Raw genomic sequence first — 17,355 nt, 5'->3', positions numbered from 1 at the left:
GATGTGGATGTTGTCACAAAGTCTTGGAATCACAGAATCCCTGAGAGATGGCACCAAGCTAGGAGCAGCTGTGGAGATGTTGGAGGGTAGCAGAGCCCTGCAGAGGGACCTGGCCAGGCTGCATGGGTGGGCAGAGGCCAAGGGGATGAGACTGAACAAGGCCAAGGGCAGGTTCTGCACTTTGGCCACAACAACCCCAGGCAGCACTACAGGCTGGGGACAGAGTGACTGAGAGCAGCCAGGCAGAGAGGGAGCTGGGGGTGGTGGCAGAGAGGAGCTGCAGAGGAGGCAGCAGTGCCCAGGTGGGCAGCAGAGCCAATGGCATCCTGGGCTGGCTCAGGAGCAGTGTGGGCAGCAGGACAAGGGAGGTTCTTGTGCCCCTGTGCTCAGCACTGCTCAGGCCACCCCTGGAGTGCTGTGTCCAGCTCTGGGCTCCTCCATTGCAGAGAGCTGTTGAGGTGCTGGAAGGTGTTTGGAGCAGGGCAGCAAGGCTGGGGAGGGGCCTGGAGCACAGCCCTGTGAGGAGAGGCTGAGGGAGCTGGGGGGGTGCAGCCTGCAGCAGAGGAGGCTGAGGGCAGAGCTGATTGCTGCCTGCAGCTAGGCTGTAGCCAGGTGGGGTTGGGCTCTGCTGCCAGGCAGCCAGGGACAGAAGAAGGGGACCCAGGCTGAAGCTGTGGCAGGGCAGGTTGAGGCTGGATGTGAGGAGGAAGTTCCTGGCAGAGAGAGTGATTGGCATTGGAATGGGCTGCCCAGGGAGGTGGTGGAGTGGCTGTGGCTGGAGGTGTTGCAGCCAAGCCTGGCTGGGGCACTGAGTGCCATGGTCTGGTGCCTGGGCAGGGCTGGGGGCTGGGTTGGGCTGCTTGAGCTTGGAGCTCTCTTCCAACCTGCTTGATTGTATGAGCAGCTCCAGTCTCTGCCAGTGGCATCTCTGGCTGTAAGACTGCAACCATCTGCTGTGGAACTTGGGGCAGGGATGATGATGATGAGGAGGGTGTGAAGGCAACCAACCACAGCCTTAAAAACATAAAACTTTATTTCAGCTGGGGTGCTGCTGAGCAGCTCCTTGACACATCCCATCCTAAAGCCTCCTCTTGCCTTGCTGCCACAGAGCAGGGCCTCAGCAGCCCTATCTGTAGGAGTTGGCCTTGTGTTTGGGCAGGAAGGTGAAGTTGGTAGGAACTGGTCCCAGTAGGAGTTCACTGGAGAAAGGAAAAGAACAAAATCAAAAGCAAGGGGAAGGAGAGGTTTGTGTTCAGTACACTTGCACTGGATGACCTCCAGAGGTCCCTTCCAACCCCCTACCACGCTGGGATGCTGTGAAATTGATGGGAAGGTGTCATGAAGAACAGGGCTGGGGAGAAGCAGCTGAGGAGCTGGGGTTGTGCAGTCTGGAGGAAGAGGCTGAGGGGAGACCTCAGTGCTCTCTACAGCTCCTTAAAAGGAGGTTGGGCTCTTCTCCCTAGGGGCAGGTGCCAGAAGGAGAGGAAGTCTGGAGAAAGGAAGACTTAGAGGGGAGCTGAGAAATGTTTATCAGTAGCTGAGGGCTGCCAGGAGGGAGGGGACAGGCTCTGCTCACTGCTCCCTGGCACAGGACAAGCAGCAGTGAGTGTAAGTTGCAGCAAAAGAGGTTCTGCCTCAACACAAGGGGCAACTTCTTGGCTGGAAGGGTCCCAGAGCCCTGGCACAGGCTGCCCAGAGAGGTTGTGGAGTCTCCTTCTGTGGAGACTTTCCAGGCCTATCTGGATGTGTTCCTCTGTGTTAGATAAGATGCTCCTGCTCTGGCAGGGGGGGTTGGACTTGGATGATCTCCTTGGGTCCCTTCCAACCCCTAACATCCTGTGAAATGGCCTGAAATTGTGCCAGGGGAGGCTTAGGTTGGAGATGAGGAAAAAGTTCTTTGCTGCAAGAGTGGTCAGGGACTGGAACAGGCTGCCCAGGGAGGTGGTGGAATGCCCATCCCTGGAGGTGCTCAAGAAAGCTGTGGCTAAGGCACTTGGGGACATGACTTTGTTGTTTCCAACAGTTAGAGTTGGGTGGCCATGGTGGGGCTGGGTTGAAGGTTGGACTGGATGACCTTAAGAGGTCTTCCCAACCAATTCATAGGATCTAAGGTCATCCAGGCTCTGCTTCTGTCAGCCCTTCTTAGGAGGCTGCATGCAGGCAGCACACTGAGTGCAGGAGGGCTCTGCCCTGTCCCTTCCTGGCAATTTCAATCCATTTCCAAGGCTTTATTACCTGATTTTGATCCAATCCTCCACGTTCTGGCTGGCCATCAGTGTCTCCAGATAGTCCCTCCCCAGGTAGTAAGGTGGCCTCTCATTAATCTTCTGAGGTAGGTGCTCCAACAGCCCCACTGGGATGTACCTGCAAGGAGATGCAGGAGCAGAGCTGTGCTGCTGCTCCAGCACTGCAGCCCTGCCCTGTCACAGCTCCTTTCAGGCAGCAGCAATCACCTGCAGAGGAATGAGAGCCATTCCAGCAGGAACTTCCTGGTCTTCTCCACTCCCTGAGTGTCTGACCCCCAGTGCTCCAGGCCATAGTTGGTGAAGTCTTTGAGGATATCAAACCTCTCTCTGGAGGAGATGTCCCAGTGCCTCTGCTCCTTGATCTCAGTGAACAGCCAGGGTTTGATGAGTGCTCCTCTGTAACCACACAACATCTGCACTGTTAGTCCAGAGGCTCCTTTTAACAGGTACAAAGGCAATGGAAACAAACTGGACCCCAGGGAGCTCCACGTAAGGAGAAACCTCTCTGCTGTGAGGTGGCAGAGCCCTGGAGCAGGCTGCCCAGAGAGGTTGTGGAGTCTCCTTCCCTGCAGACTTTCAAGGATCCATCTGGATGTGTTCCTGTGTGACCTGCCCTAAGTGGTCCTGCTTTAGCAGAGGGGTTGGACTGGATGACCTCTGGAGGTCCCTTCCAAGCTCTACCATTCAGTGGTTCCCCTTGAGTGATGCTTCTAAAGATGCCAACCAATTTAAGAGCCTCTCCAGCCCTCATTTACCAGCCAAGGCTGCTTGAGATTTCATTTTCAGGCTCTCATAGAAAGCTGCTTTTAGCTCCCACAGACACAAACTGATTTCAACTGAGTTTCAAAGACTACCATAGGAAGGGTTTGGATTGTAAGGGACCTCAAAGATCATCCAGTGCCAACCTCCTGCCATGGGCAAAAACATCTACCACCAGCCCAGGTGGCAAAAGGACTCATCCAACCTGTCCTTGAACACCTCCAGGGAGGTTGTGGAGCACAGAAGCACCCAATGGGATCTTTGATCCCATTGGGTGCTTCTGTGCTCCACAACCTCCCTGGGCAACCTGTGCCAGTGTCTCACCACCCTCAACCTGTGCCAGTGTCTCATCAAGATGAAACTTCTCATGGTTTGGGTTTATTTAAGAGATGTTTTTCTTCAATCTCTTTTTTTTCCCCCCCCTCTCTTGCACTGCCAGAGGTCAGAAAAGAAAGGGAAACTCAATCACTTGCCTTGCAATCATAATTCCTGAGACACCCATCTGCATGGCTTGGTTAGCATCTTCATAAGACAAAATATCTCCATTTCCTGGCCAGGAAGAAGGGAGAAGCCAAAGGTCAAAGTGATACATGAGGGCAAGTCAAAATGAGACAAAAACCAGGCATGGGATAGAACTCCAAAGTGCACAGAGTGTCCAAGAGGCTCTGGAGCTCCTGTTTAGAGTCTCCCAGGGATGGTTCTGAAGGCTGCTCCAGCAAAAGGGAAGTGAAGCTTTTTTTTCCCTCTCTTCTCCATCCCCTCCCAGCTCCTACCCTGAAGGTTGAGCTGGGACTGTCTGTGCCATGGTGCCCAAGGGCTGGCACTGCCAGCACAACCTGCCTGCTGCAAACCAAGTTGTCTGTGCCCAGCCTGCACCTTCCCCTGCTGTGCTCATTGCACCCAAGCACAGAGGCAGATGTGGGCTGCAGTAGGGATACTGCAGGGCAGGGGGGCTGCAAAGGGGATGCTGTGGGTGGGGTCATGCAAAGGGGATGCTGGGGGGGTTGGCTGCAGAAGGGATGGCTGCTGGGGAGGATGCAAAGGGGAGCCTGTGAGGGGGTGGCTGCAGGGGAGATGCTGCAGAGAGGATGCTGCAGAGGGGCTGTGGGGTGGGGAGATGGCTGCAGGGGAGATGCTGCAGAGGGGATGGCTGCTGGGGGGGATGCAAAGGGGAGCCTGTGAGGGGGCGGCTGCAGGAGAGATGCTGCAGAGGGGCTGCGGAGGGGCGGGGTCACTGCAAAGGGGGTGGTGTGGGGAGATGGCTGCAGAGGGGATGCTGTGGGTGGGGGAAATGCAAAGGGGATGCTGGGAGGGTGGCTGCAAGGGAGATGCTGCAGAGGGGTGGCTGCAGAGGGGATGCTTTTTGGGGGGATGCAGGGGAGATGCTGCAGAGGGGGTGGCTGCAAAGGGGGTGCTGTGAGGAGATGGCTGCAAGGGAGATGCTGCAGAGAGGATGCTGCAGGAGGGTGGCTGCAGAGGGGATGCTGTTGCGGGGGATGCAGGGGAGATGCTGCAGAGAGGCTCCTGAAGGGGGAGAGCTGCAGAGCGGTGGCTATAGGAGGGTGGCTGCAAAGGGGAGACGCTGCAGGGGGGAGGCTGCCTCCTTGCTCCGTCTGGCCACAAGCAGCAGCAGGTTGAATGCTCTCAGGAGCCTGAGCTCTGCTCTTTTTCAGAGGTGGCTGGAGGCCCAGAGGAGCCACTTTCAGCCCACAGGGCAAAGCAAGAGGAACACCTACCAAAGAGAGGCATGGGGCTGGCTGCCCTGGCACACTCGGCGATGTAGTCCCAGTCGGCGCTGCGGGTGTAGCGCTGCTCCCTGGAGCGGCCGTGCAGCTGGGCAAGGGAAGGCCCAGTCAGGAGCCAGAAGCAGAACAGGATTGCTGCAGCCAGGTCCTAACAGCATCCTGGCCTGGATTAGCAATAGTGTGACCAGCAGGAGCAGGGCAGGGATTGTTCCCCTCCCTGGACTCAGCGCTGGTGAGGCTGCGTTTTGAGGTCTAGGTTCGGTTTTGGGGCAGCAGGGTGAGGGAAGTGAATCTTCCCTCTCTGCTCTGCACTGCTGAGACCCCACCTGGAGTACTGCAACCAGTTTTGGAGTCCCTGGGACAAGAGGGATATGGAGGTGCTGGAAGGTGACCAGAGAAGGGCCACAAGGATGAGCAGAGGGCTGGAGCTGCTCTGCTGCGGGGACAGACTGAGGCAGTTGGGGCTGTGCAGGCTGGAGAAGGCTCCAAGGTGACCTTATTGTGGCCTTGCATTACTTGAAGGGGGCTACAGGAAAGCTGGGGAGGGACTTTTTAAGCTGTCAGGGAGTGATAGGACTGGGGGGGAATGAAGCAAAGCTGGAAATGGGTAGGGGAGGGACTTTGAGGCTATCAGGGAGTGACAGGACTGGGGAGAAAGGAGCAAAGCTGGAAATGGGCAGAGTCAGCCTGGATGTCAGGAAGAAGTTGTTCAGCATGAGGGTGGTGAGAGCCTGGCAGGGGTTGCCCAAGGAGGTGGTGGAAGCCTCATCCCTGGAGGTGTTTAAGGCCAGGCTGGCTGAGGCTGTGGGCAGCCTGCTCTAGTGTGAGGTGTCCCTGGGCATGGCAGGGGAGTTGGAACTGGCTGCTCCTTGAGGTCCCTTCCAACCCTGACTGATTCTAGGATTCTAAGAAGGACATTGAGGGGTTGGAGTGAGGACAGAGAAAGGCAACAGAGGTGGGAAAGAGTCTGGGCAGGAACTGGGGGTGTTCAGGTCAGAGAGAAGGAGGCTGAGCAGTGGCTCACGAGCACCTAGGAAAATGCTCTCTGCACCTGATTTTTTGCCTCTGTTTGTAGCAGAAAGCATTAAAACACAGAACAGAGCTGGTTAAAGTATCTCAGAGAGGTGCTGAGCTGTGGGGGGAGGGGGAGGGGGAGGTGAGCATGCCCTGGGCTGAGAGGCAAAGCAGAGCTCCCCAGATGCCAGCAGCCCTGTACCGTGACCATGGCTGCTCCCCACTCCCGGATCTTGGGGATGATTTTGTGAGCCACATTCATCTTCTCCTGCACCCCTGTCCGGATCTTCACAGTCAGTGGCACATCCAGCACCTGCAGGAAGGGGAGAGTGAGGCCAGGCTGAGGCAGGAGGTGGCTCCCTCAGCTCCCCTCCCTGCCTGGCAGGTTCTGTGACTCACCGAGTTCATCCCTCGGACGATCTGCTCAAACTTGTTGGCTCTGCTCATCAGGGCACAGCCTCCTCCCTGCCAGACAGAAAGTGGCACAGTCAAGACTTTTGGCTTCCTTGCAGAGCAAAGAGCTTCCTTGGAGCTGCTCAGCAGCAGCCAGGAGATGCAGGTAAGGCTTGAAGAAAGGTTTCAGGCCTCAGGCTGGAGAAAAAGAGCTTCAACAATAAAAAAACCTCAAGAGAACTTTTCCCTCCCAACTTCTGCCTGCTCTTTGGACTGAGAGCTCTGGATCAGACTGGCAGGAGTTGATCAGGTAGTAGGGGCTGAAGCAAAGGAGAAACATCTACTGCAAGAAGCAAACCAGGCTGTAGAACCCAGAATCACAGCCCCACGCAGGCAGGCAAAGCCCCTCAGGATCACCAAGGTCAACCCAGAACCCTGCTCTGTAAGAGTCACCTTAAAGCATCTCCCCAAGCACCACATCCAAACCACCCTGAAACACAGCCAGGCTGGGGGATTCCAGCACCTCCCTGGGCAGCTCCTTACACACATCCAGGCTGGGGGATTCCAGCACCTCCCTGGGCAGCTCCTTACACACATCCAGGCTGGGGGACTCCAGAACCTCCCTGGGCAGCTCCTTACACACATCCAGGCTGGGGGACTCCAGCACCTCCCTGGGCAGCTTCTTACATCCAGGCTGGGTTGCTCCACCACCTCCCTGGGCAGCTCATTCCACTCCCTCACCACTCTCTCCATGAAAAACCTTTTCCTAATGTCCAGTCTAAACCTCCCCAGCCTCAGCTTGAGGCTATTCCCCCTTCTTCTGTCTCCAGTTACCTGTGAGCAGAGCCCAGCAGCAGCCTCTCCACAATGTCCCTCCATAGAATCAGGCAGGTTGGAAGAGAGCTCCAAGCTCATCCAGCCCAACCTAGCACTCAGCTCTGCCCAATCAACCAGACCATGGCACTAAGTGTACAGGTAGCAATGAGATCTGTCCTCAGTCTCCTCTTCCTCACACTACCCATCCTCAGCTCCCTCAGTTGCTCCTCATAGGATTTACTCTCTTGAGCCTTCCCCAGCTCCTCTGAACCTGCTCCAGCACCTCCACAGCTCTCTTGGATTGCAGAATCACAGAATTTCTTAGATTGGAAAAGAACTTCAAGATCAGAGTCCAATCATGAGTTTGGGCACTGCAGTGCCCCAAACTGAACCCAACACTCGACCTGTGGCCTCCCTAAAGCTGAGTCCAAGAGGACAATCCCCTCCCTGCTCCTGTTGGCCACCTCCTCACCTTCTTGTAGACCAGGTCAATAGGACACCTGGGCACTGCAGTGCCCCAAACTGAACCCAACACTCGACCTGTGGCCTCACTAAAGCTGAGTCCAAGAGGACAATCCCCTCCCTACTCCTGCTGGCCACCTCCTTACCTTCTTGTAGACCAGGTCAATAGGACACCCAACATTGATGTCTACAAAGTCCACTTCGATCGTTTGGTTCAGGAGCTCTGCACACTTGGTCATGGTGTCTGGAAATGCTCCCTCCAGCTGCCAGAGAGGGAGAAGCTGCCTGAGCTGAAGCAGCAGCAGCAGCAGCCAGCAGCTGCTGCCCCTCAGGAGCACTCACTGGTTGGGCTGTCAAGATGCCAGCACTCACCTGCACCCCGAAAATGTCTTCAGTGTGATGGCGTTTGAGGAGGGCCCACTCAGAGGATTGGCCCTGCAGCAGGTTGGTGCACACAGCCATCTCCCCACAGGTGACATCAGCTCCAAAGCCTTTGCAGATCCTTCGGAAAGGGAGGTTCCCACACTTGGAAAGGGGAAGGGAAGCACAGAGATGCTTTGTCAGGAGCTTTGCTTCCTTCCCAAGGCAGCGACGGCAAAGCGCGGGCAAAAGGGAGAGGTTGAGCTACCCACCGTGGTCAGTGGAGCCAAGTAGAGCTTGCCTTGGATTTCCAGCTGGAAAAGAGGGATGGAGGAGGATGTCAGAAGAGCTGACCCAGCAGTGGTTAAGCAGGAAGTTAAATCCAGTTGGCAGTTTTAGGCTTTGAATTGGGGTAAAAGTCACGAGAGGAAGCCAGGAAATCACTAACTAAGCCTGAGAACTTCAACTACCCCAAGAGGAGCAGCAGCTGGAGCAGAGAACCAGAAACTCATCTCTACCTACTTTGAGTTTTCTCCAAGCTATCAAGGGCTGGAGCTGGCTAATGGATGCAAGGATGGAGGTGATGAGGAAGAGGGGAAGGAAGCAATGCTCTCAACCCAGGAGAGCAGTGTGGTCCACTTGGCTCTGCTTCCAGGTCATCCCCACACTCAGAGCTCAGCTCCAACCCTCTCTCATGTGCAAGTGGTTGCAGCTCCTCTTGGTTCTCATCCCCACCTCTAGCTCACTTTCTGCATCCCTTCCCTCATGTCCCCCAGGGCAGTTCTGTCCTCTGCCTGCCTCCCACCCAGCCGAAGCCTCTCCTGTTTTCCCCAGCACAATCTCAACCACTCAACAGGCACAGAGGGGAGAGCAGCAACCACACTGCCACAGAATGGTTTAGGTTGGAAGGGAGCTCAAAGCTCAGCCACTTCCAAGTCCTCTGACATTTGCAGGGACACCTTCCACTAGAACAAGTCACTCAAGGCCTCATCCAACCTGGTCCTCAACATCTCCAGGGAGGTTGTGGAGCACAGAAGCACCCAATGTGATCGAAGATCACATTGGGTGCTTCTGTGCTCCACAACCTCCCTGGGCAACCTGTGCCAGTCTCTCCCCACCCTCAATCTGTGCCAGTCTCTCACCATCCTCCCTGCCAACTTCTCCTTCCTAACATCCACTTTCAATCTCCCCTCTGCCACTCCAAACCCATTCCTCCTCCTCCTCCTCCTCCTCTCATTCCAAGCCCTTGCCAATACCCCCTCCCCAGCCCTCCCGTAGCCCCCTTCAGATCCTGCAAGGCCACTCCAAGTTCTCCTCGAAGCCTTCTCTTCCCCAGGTTGCAGAGCACCTCCCCTCACCTTCCTCTTCTCACATGACCTCAGCTTTATCATGTCTTCATCTGTCACTGGGCCTATAGTTTTGATGGAGGAGACCTCTTCACTGCCTGTGGGGTCAGGCCTCTGCAAGCCATCTGCGTTGGGATCCTCTCCCTGCTCCGCTAGCGCAGGAGGCTGGAGGTCATCTCCCAGGCTCTCCTGGGGTGCTGCGCAGTTGGACACTTCTTGCTCTTCCACAGAGCTCTCTGTGGCTTTGCCTCCCTTCCTGCCACCACCCTGGGGCTTGCTCAGCCCACGCAGGTACTCCTCAGCCTTCCTGAAGCTAAACTTCCTCTTGCGCAGCCGATGCTGGAGATCCTTGGACAGGTTGTTCCTCACCAGCGACCTCCCTTCCCACTGCTTGGCCAGCTCGGTGTTGACAAGGTTCTGGTAGCCCTCACCAAGGTGAGCCTGGGCAAAGCGACAGGTGGCCCCATAAATGCACTTGCCAAAGGTCTGGAAGAGCACACAGCTGCTGCCCAGGTCCGCTGGCTTGGTGGCCATGTAGGCGCCGACGTCGTGGAGGAAGCGGCACCGCGAGCCGAAGTAGCACTTCTCTGCGCAGCCCTGGCAGGGAGAAAGGAGGAGTTAACTCCTCTGCCCGCTCCTCCCAGGCTTAACTGGCACACTCCAAGTGCCAGGTGCTGCACTTTGGCCACAGCAACCCCATGCAGGGCTACAGGCTGGGGTCAGAGTGGCTGAGAGCAGCCAGACAGAAAGGGATCTGGGGGTGCTGATTGATACCCGCCTGAACGTGAGCCAGCAGTGTGCCCAGGTGGCCAAGAGAGCCAGTGGCATCCTGGCCTGCATCAGCAATGGTGTGGCCAGCAGGAGCAGGGAGGTCATTCTGCCCCTGGACTCTGCACTGGTTAGACCTCACCTCGAGTACTGTGTTCAGTTCTGGGCCCCCCACTTTAGGAGGGACATTGAGATGCTTGAGCGTGTCCAGAGAAGGGCGACGAGGCTGGGGAGAGGCCTTGAGCACAGCCCTACGAGGAGAGGCTGAGGGAGCTGGGATTGGTTAGCCTGGAGAAGAGGAGGCTCAGGGCAGACCTTATTGCTGTCTACAACTACCTGAGGGGTGGTTGTGGCCAGGAGGAGGTTGCCCTCTTCTCTCAGGTGGCCAGCACCAGAACGAGAGGACACAGCCTCAGGCTGTGCCAGGGGAAATTTAGGCTCTGAGAGAGTCATTGGACACTGGAATGGGCTGCCCGGGGAGGTGGTGGAGTCGCCGTCCCTGGAGCTGTTCAAGGCAGGACTGGACGTGGCACTTGGTGCCATGGTCTGGCCTTGAGCTCTGTGCTAAAGGGGTGGACTTGATGAGCTGTGAGGTCTCTTCCAACCTTGGTGACACTGTGACACTGTGACACTGTGACAGATTATCAGCTGTGAAAAGCCCTGAGTAGTTTTGACCCTGGCAGGCCCTCCCCCTGCTGCGAGCTCGTCCAGGCGAGGCTCCACCTTCCATGTGCTCTCCTGGACTTAAAAGCCAACGCAGCCCTGGGGCAGGAATTGCTCCAACTGCCCCCTGAAAGAGAGCAGAGCCCCCCGAATGCTGCCCCACCTGCGTCACCGACGGGCACAGCCTGCTCTGCTCGTAGTGGTTGGGTTTCATGCAGGGCCTGCTCTTGTTCTGCCCCCGGGCACGCCTGCGCTCCCCAGGCTCCTTCTGCTCAGCTCCAGCATCCTCTCGGCGCTCCCCAGGCTCCTTCTCCTCGGCTCCAGCATCCTCTCGGCTCTCCCCAGGCTCCTTCTCCTCGGCTCCAGCATCCTCTCGGCGCTCCCCAGGCTCCTTCTCCTCAGCTCCAGCATCCTCTCGGCTCTCCCCAGGCTCCTTCTGCTCAGCTCCAGCATCCTCTCGGCTCTCCCCAGGCTCCTTCTGCTCAGCTCCAGCATCCTCTCGGCTCTCCCCAGGCTCCTTCTCCTCGGCTCCAGCATCCTCTCGGCTCTCCCCAGGCTCCTTCTGCTCAGCTCCAGCATCCTCTCGGCTCTCCCCAGGCTCCTTCTCCTCGGCTCCAGCATCCTCTCGGCTCCCCCCAGGCTCCTTCTCCTCGGCTCCAGCATCCTCTTGGCTCTCCCCATCCCGACCGAGGTCCTCCAATTTCACCCGCTTGGCTGGGGGCTCGCCCTGGCAGCTGCCAGCCTCCTCTTCTATCTTCTCCTCCTCCTCCTCCTCCTGCTCCTTCTCCTCTTCACCCTCAGCACCCCCCCGGCCCTCAGGCTCGCCCCTGGCTCGCAGGTAGGCGTGGAACTGCTCCTTGGTGGCGAGGAACCTGCGGAGACACAGCAGCTGCGTGAGCGCCCTGACGGCGGCGGCAGGTGCCAGCGGGGAGGGGGCTGCTGGGGGCACGGCAGGGCTGGGCAGAGGAGCAATGACGCAACCGGGCACAAACCGGGAGGGAGGTCGTGGAGAGGCCTGGCACATGCCTGAAGTGGTTAGCGAGGCCCCGGGGACGTACCGGAGGCAGTTACAGAGAGCTGGGCACATACCGGAGGGGATTATGGAGGAGCTGGGCATATACCGGAGGGGATTATGGAGGAGCTGGGCATGTACCGGAGGGGATTATGGAGGAGCTGGGCATGTACCGGAGGAGGTTACGGAGGAGCTGAGACCATACCGGAGGCAGTTACGGAGGAACCGGGACCATACCGGAGACAGCTCTAGAAGGTCCAGGCACAATCCAAAGGGGCATGGCGGGGCCAGACTCGTACCGTGGGGGTTAAGGAGGCCCCAGACATGTACCGGAGGACGAGAGAAGGGGCAGACACGCACCCCAGGCGGGGACCTTCCCGGAGGCCCCGGGCACAGGGATGGCTACGGAGGGCCTGGCAGGTACTAGCGGGTTACGGCGCGGCCGAGCACGCAGCGCGGGGGTTACGGAGCGTCCGAGCAGGTACCGGAGGGGTTAAAGCGAGGTTTACGGAGACCCTGGGCACGTACCGGGGGTGACGGAGGGGCGGGGGGGGGGCCGGGCAGCCTTGGCCCGCACTCACCGGGCGCGGACCGGCGCTACCCCTGCGGCCGCCATGCTGCCGCGCGCGGCGATGACGTACGGGCGGGGCGGGAGCACGTGACGGGGGGAGCGGTATAAAGGGCCCGGGCGCGGCTCGGCCGCCTCACAGCGGCGGGCGGTAGGGCTGCGGGTGGGGTCCGCGCTGGGTGCTCTACTGGGGTCGCGTCCATGCGGTTGCGAGACCTTAGGCTCCCTGGGCTTGCGTGGGGAGGACGAGAGCTCTGTCCCGGGGAGTGCCCGAGCTCAGGGGTGTTTGAGAATCCCACACGCGTGTTGGGGAGAAGGTACAGACTGAAAGAGTTGGGGCTGTGCAGGCTGGAGCAGAGGAGGCTCCCAGGGGACCTTCTTGTGGCCTGCCAGGACCTGAAGGGGGCTACAGAAAAGCTGGGGAGGGACTTTGGAGGCTGTGAGGGAGTGGCAGGAGTGGAAGGGATGGAGCAGAGCTGGAGGTGGGGAGAGTGAGGCTGGAGGTGAGGAGGAAGTTGTTGAGCAGGAGAGTGGTGAGAACCTGGCAGGGGCTGCCCAGGGAGGGGGTTGAGGTCCCATGGCTGGAGGTGTTTGAGGCCAGGCTGGCTGAGGCTGTGTGCAGCCTGCTCTAGGGTAGGGTGTCCCTGGGTATGGCAGGGGTTGGCACTGCCTGATCCTTGTGCTCCCTTCCAACCCTGCCTGCTTCTATGACCCTGCAGCTACTCCCTCGGGAAGGTCTCTGGGGAGGGTCTGGGCTTTTGTTTTGCCATTGCCAAGAGTGGGCAGGTGGCAGGATGGAGCCAGGCTGCTGTGAGGACAGCTCTTGGCTGGTTGGGTGGTAATTAGGTTTTGGAGTGAAATAGGAGGAATGCAAGATACTATTTTAAGCTTCAGCTTGGCTGAGGGAAGGAAGGAAGGAAGGAAAGGAGGCCCTGGGGCTTAATGAAATGATTTCAGTGGTGGATTTTTGTGGGGCAGTAAGCCTGGAGTCAGAGTGCTTTGGACTGGCTGTGCTCAGCTCCAGGCATAGGCTTTTGCACCTAATCCCTGCTCAGGGCACTGCCTCAGCAGCTTTAGGAGCCTGTGCCTCAGGCAAACATCCCAAAGAGCCCAGCAAAGGGAATGGGAGTGGAGCAGGAAGCTCATCGTGGCTCAGACCTCTGCTGGGAGCTGAGGAGTCCCTCATGGCTGAGACCTTTGCTAGGACCTGAGGGCAGCTGAGGAGTCCTTCATGGCTCAGACCTCTGCTGGGAGCTGAGGAGTCCCTCATGGCTCAGACTTCTGCTAGGACCTGAAGGGAGCTGAGGAGTCCTTCATGGCTCAGATCACTGCTAGGACCTGAGCGAAGCTGAGGAGCCCTTCATGGCTCACTGCTCTGCTGGCAGCTGAGGAGTCCCTCATGGCTGAGACCTTTGCTAGGACCTGAGGGCAGCTGAGGAGTCTCTCATGGCTCAGTGCTCTGCTGGGAGCTGAGGACAGCTGAGGAATCCTTCATGGCTGAGACCTCTGCTAGGACCTGAGGACAGCTGAGGAGTCCTTCACGGCTGAGTGCTCCTCTAGGACCTGAGGGGAGCTAAGGAGTCCCTCATGGCTGAGTGCTCCTCTAGGACCTGAGGGGATCTGAGGAGTCCCTCATGGCTCTGACCTCTGCTAGAACCAGAGGAGGGGGCCCCTGGGTGCCTCTTGGGCACTGAATGGGAGCCAGCTGCAGGCTGTGTGTCCTGGCCAAGGTGTTGGAGCTTCTCTGCATGCAGTTGAGCAGCTTAACCTTCACCTGTGGGTGCTGAGGGATGGATGTGAGGGAAGTCAGGGACCCTGAGATGGAGACTGGAGGTTAGGAGGAAATTCTTAACAGTGAGGGTGGGGAGGCACTGGCACAGGTTGCCCAGGGAGGTTATGGAGCACAGAAGCACCCAATGGGATCAAAGATCCCATTGGGTGCTTCTGTGCTCCACAACCTCCCTGGAGGTGTTCAAGGCCAGGCTGGAGGAGCCCTTGAGCAACCTGGGCTGGTGGGAGACTCATCTATGGATCTGTGCTAGGGACAGAGAGGTGCTGCTCTTGGCTGCTTTAGCTTCTTCACCCCTTGCTGTAGCCAGGTTGTGCTGGGGTTGGAATTGGGGCCAGGGGAGCCTGAGCTGGGAGCCTTCCATGGGCAAGTGCAGAGCTTGGCTCAGCAGAGCTGTCACTTCCACATCCTCCAGCAGCACTAAAGCAGCTTTGAAGGAAGCTGATAGCCAAGAACTGACTGGGAAAGGCCAAGTTAGGGAAGGAGGAAAGGTTGGTTACAGGAAAAGTGTGGAAGAGGGAGAGCAAAGTCAGATAAAGTTCAGCTGCTCCCAGGTCCAAGTTAAACAAGGCAAAGGCACCAATGGAACTGCCCCTTCCAAAGGCTCCCTTTCAAAGTCAGATGTGTCAAGCCCCTGGTTCTGGCTACTACACCCAGGTGTTAGCTGAGAAATGAGGTTCTGCAGCAGCCCTCCCCAAAGGTCACCTGCAGGGCTGTGGCAGGAGAGCACTCTGGGCTGGTGGCCTTTGCTTGGATGCCTTTCACAGCAGCAGGCTGAAAACCTTCCCTGCTCTATGCCACGGGAAAGCAGGTGTGAGGTTTGCCACTGATGTATGGGGCAGGGGAGCTGGGGCTGGAAGTGAACCATCAGGTCCCATCCATCTTCTGGGCAAGGCAAAAATCCATTCCTCATGTCTTGTTGTCTGCTCTTTTATCCTGTCTTGTTTTTAAAGCCTCATGCAAGAGCACTTCCAGCCCTCTGCAAAGGAGACAATTCCCACTGCTCATAAATCTACTATCAGGAAGCTGTTTCCAAGATGAAAGCTTAAATGTTTCCCCTCTCTGGTTTCATGCCTCAGCTCCCAATTCCCTCCCTGCTCTAACCACCAGGTCTCAGTCTCTTCCCAGCAGCTGATGGTTCATGTGGATATAGGCTGTGGAGTCTCTGTACCCCACACCAAGACCTTGAGATAGCCTCTGTGCCATGGCTACCTGAAGAAGACCAGAGGTGGGACACTCTGGAAGTGGTTTGTGCTCACAGGAGGTTAGGGGTTGGAAGGGATCCTCAAGGATCATCTACTCCCAACCCCCTGCCAAGGGCAGGGATAACTCTCAACTAGACTCAGCTGCTCAAGGTCACAGGGATCACAGGATATCAGGGGATGGAAAGGACCCAAAGAGATCATCCAGTCCAAGCCCCCTGCCAGAGCAGGAGCACACAATCCAGCTCAGGGCACACAGGGACACATCCAGACAGGCCTGGAAAGGCTCCACACAAGGAGACTCCACAACCTCTCTGGGCAGCCTGTGCCAGGGCACTGGGACCCTTCCAGACAAGAAGTTGCCCTTGTGCTGAGCTGGAACCTCCTGTGCTGCAGCTTCCATCCACTGCTGCTTGTCCTGTGCCAGGGAGCAGTGAGCAGAGCCTGTCCCCCCCTCCTGACCTCCAGCCCTCAGAGATATTTAAATCTCCTCTCAGTCTTCTCTTCTGCAGCCTAAGCAGCCCCAGGGCCTTCAGCCTCTCCTGCTCAGGCAGTGCTGCAGTCCCCCCCTCATCCTCATGCTCCCCAGATGCTTGGGAATGGCTGAGCCAGGCTCTGTGGTGGTGTTTAGAGACTCATCTCTTGCTCTGGTTCCCTCCTGGCTGGTTCAGGAGCTGTGCAGAGCTGACTTAGCCTTTGGAGCACTTAAAGGTCATTATCTGGGTAAGGCACCTGTGGTGTTGGGACAAGCTCTGCAGTGCACTGGAAGCAGACAGAGGTTCAGGGTCTGCTGTGGGCACTGTGTCACCAGGAGTGACCACAGTTCCTACTAAACTCTGCTGGTGAAGCCTTTGCACCTGCAAGGTCTATGTGGTGTGTGGGGAGGGGTTTCTAATGGAGGAGGGAAGGAAGCCTCTAGGACACCTGGGCACACCTGGGGGTGAGGCAGCAGCATGGGACCCTGAGGGTCTTGGCTGTGGCACTCAAGCCTTTGTTAGTAAAGCTTGGAGAAGACCTCAGGACCTTTCATAGAGCCATAGAACCAAGCAGGTTGGAAGAGAGCTCCAAGCTCATCCAGCCCAATCTATTGCCCAGCCCTGTCCAGTCACCAGACCATGGCACTAAGTGCCCCAGCCAGGCTTGGCTTTGATGCCTTCAGGGACTCCACCACCTCCCTGGGCAGCCCATTCCAGTGCCAATCACTCTCTCTCCCAACAACTTGCTTCTCATGGCTCAGATCTCTACTAGGACCTGAAGGGATCTGAGGAGTCCCTCATGGCTCAGACCTCTGTTAGGACCTGAGGGGGGATGGGGAGTCCCTCATGGCTCTGTTTTCTGCAAGGACCTGAGGGGTCCCTCATGGCTCAGTGCTCTACTAGGACCTGAAGGGATCTGAGGTGTCCCTCACGGCTCTGCTTTATTAGGACCTGAATGGGGCTGAGGAGTCCCTCATGGCTTAGACCCCTGTTAGGAGCTGAGGACTCCCTCATGGCTCAGTGCTCTACTAGGACCTGAATGGGGCTGAGGAGTCCCTCCTGGCTCAGACCCCTGTTAGGACCTGAGAGCTCCCTCCTGGCTCAGACCCCTGTTAGGAGCTGAGGACTCCCTCATGGCTCAGACCCCTGTTAGGAGCTGAGGAGTCCCTCCTGACTCAGACCCCTGTTAGGACCTGAGGAGTCCCTCCTGGCTCAGACCCCTGTTAGGAGCTGAGAGCTCCCTCATGGCTCAGACCCCTGTTAGGAGCTGAGGACTCCCTCATGGCTCAGACCCCTGTTAGGAGCTGAGGGCTCCCTCCTGGCTCAGACCCCTGTTAGGAGCTGAGGACTCCCTCATGGCTCAGACCCCTGTTAGGAGCTGAGGACTCCCTCATGGCTCAGACCCCTGTTAGGAGCTGAGGAGTCCCTCCTGGCTCAGACCCCTGTTAGGACCTGAGGAGTCCCTCCTGGCTCAGACCCCTGTTAGGACCTGAGGAGTCCCACCTGGCTCAGACCCTGTTAGGACCTGAGGGGAGCTGTGGAGTCCCTCCTGGCTCAGTGCTCTGCTAGGACTGCTGTGGAGCTGAGGCTCTGGACCAGAAAGGTGCTTGCCTTTTCCTCCAGCTTCTTCTTTACCATCAGATTCTTTTCATTTAATCCTTTGCAAGTCTTTGGTTTTATTTTTACATGGGGGGGGGGGGGGGGGGGGGAACCCAACCCACTAAAAAAAGGACAAC

At 57.7% G+C, this 17,355-nt stretch overlaps 1 protein-coding gene across 1 annotated transcript; it reads right to left on the bottom strand.

Moving 5' to 3' along the window:
• Window positions 1–1,015: 1,015 nt before the first annotated feature.
• On the bottom strand, window positions 1,016–12,221 carry DUS3L (dihydrouridine synthase 3 like). The gene is made up of 13 exons (XM_064175123.1): window positions 12,166–12,221; window positions 10,736–11,444; window positions 9,154–9,738; window positions 8,068–8,109; window positions 7,808–7,960; window positions 7,582–7,698; window positions 6,164–6,229; window positions 5,967–6,077; window positions 4,742–4,838; window positions 3,479–3,554; window positions 2,454–2,642; window positions 2,236–2,364; window positions 1,016–1,199 (listed from the first exon to the last, which is right to left on the bottom strand). Exons 1-13 carry the CDS (start codon window positions 12,198–12,200, stop codon window positions 1,127–1,129), a joined length of 2,382 nt encoding a protein of 793 aa, XP_064031193.1. The 5' UTR covers window positions 12,201–12,221; the 3' UTR covers window positions 1,016–1,126.
• Between the last annotated feature and the right edge of the window lie 5,134 nt (window positions 12,222–17,355).

The sequence above is a fragment of the Pogoniulus pusillus genome, chromosome 41 (assembly GCF_015220805.1).
Source record: "Pogoniulus pusillus isolate bPogPus1 chromosome 41, bPogPus1.pri, whole genome shotgun sequence".
Taxonomy (NCBI): Eukaryota; Metazoa; Chordata; class Aves; order Piciformes; family Lybiidae; genus Pogoniulus; species Pogoniulus pusillus.
Note: the sequence above shows the minus strand (reverse complement) of the source record. Positions and strands in the feature narration are given on the sequence as shown.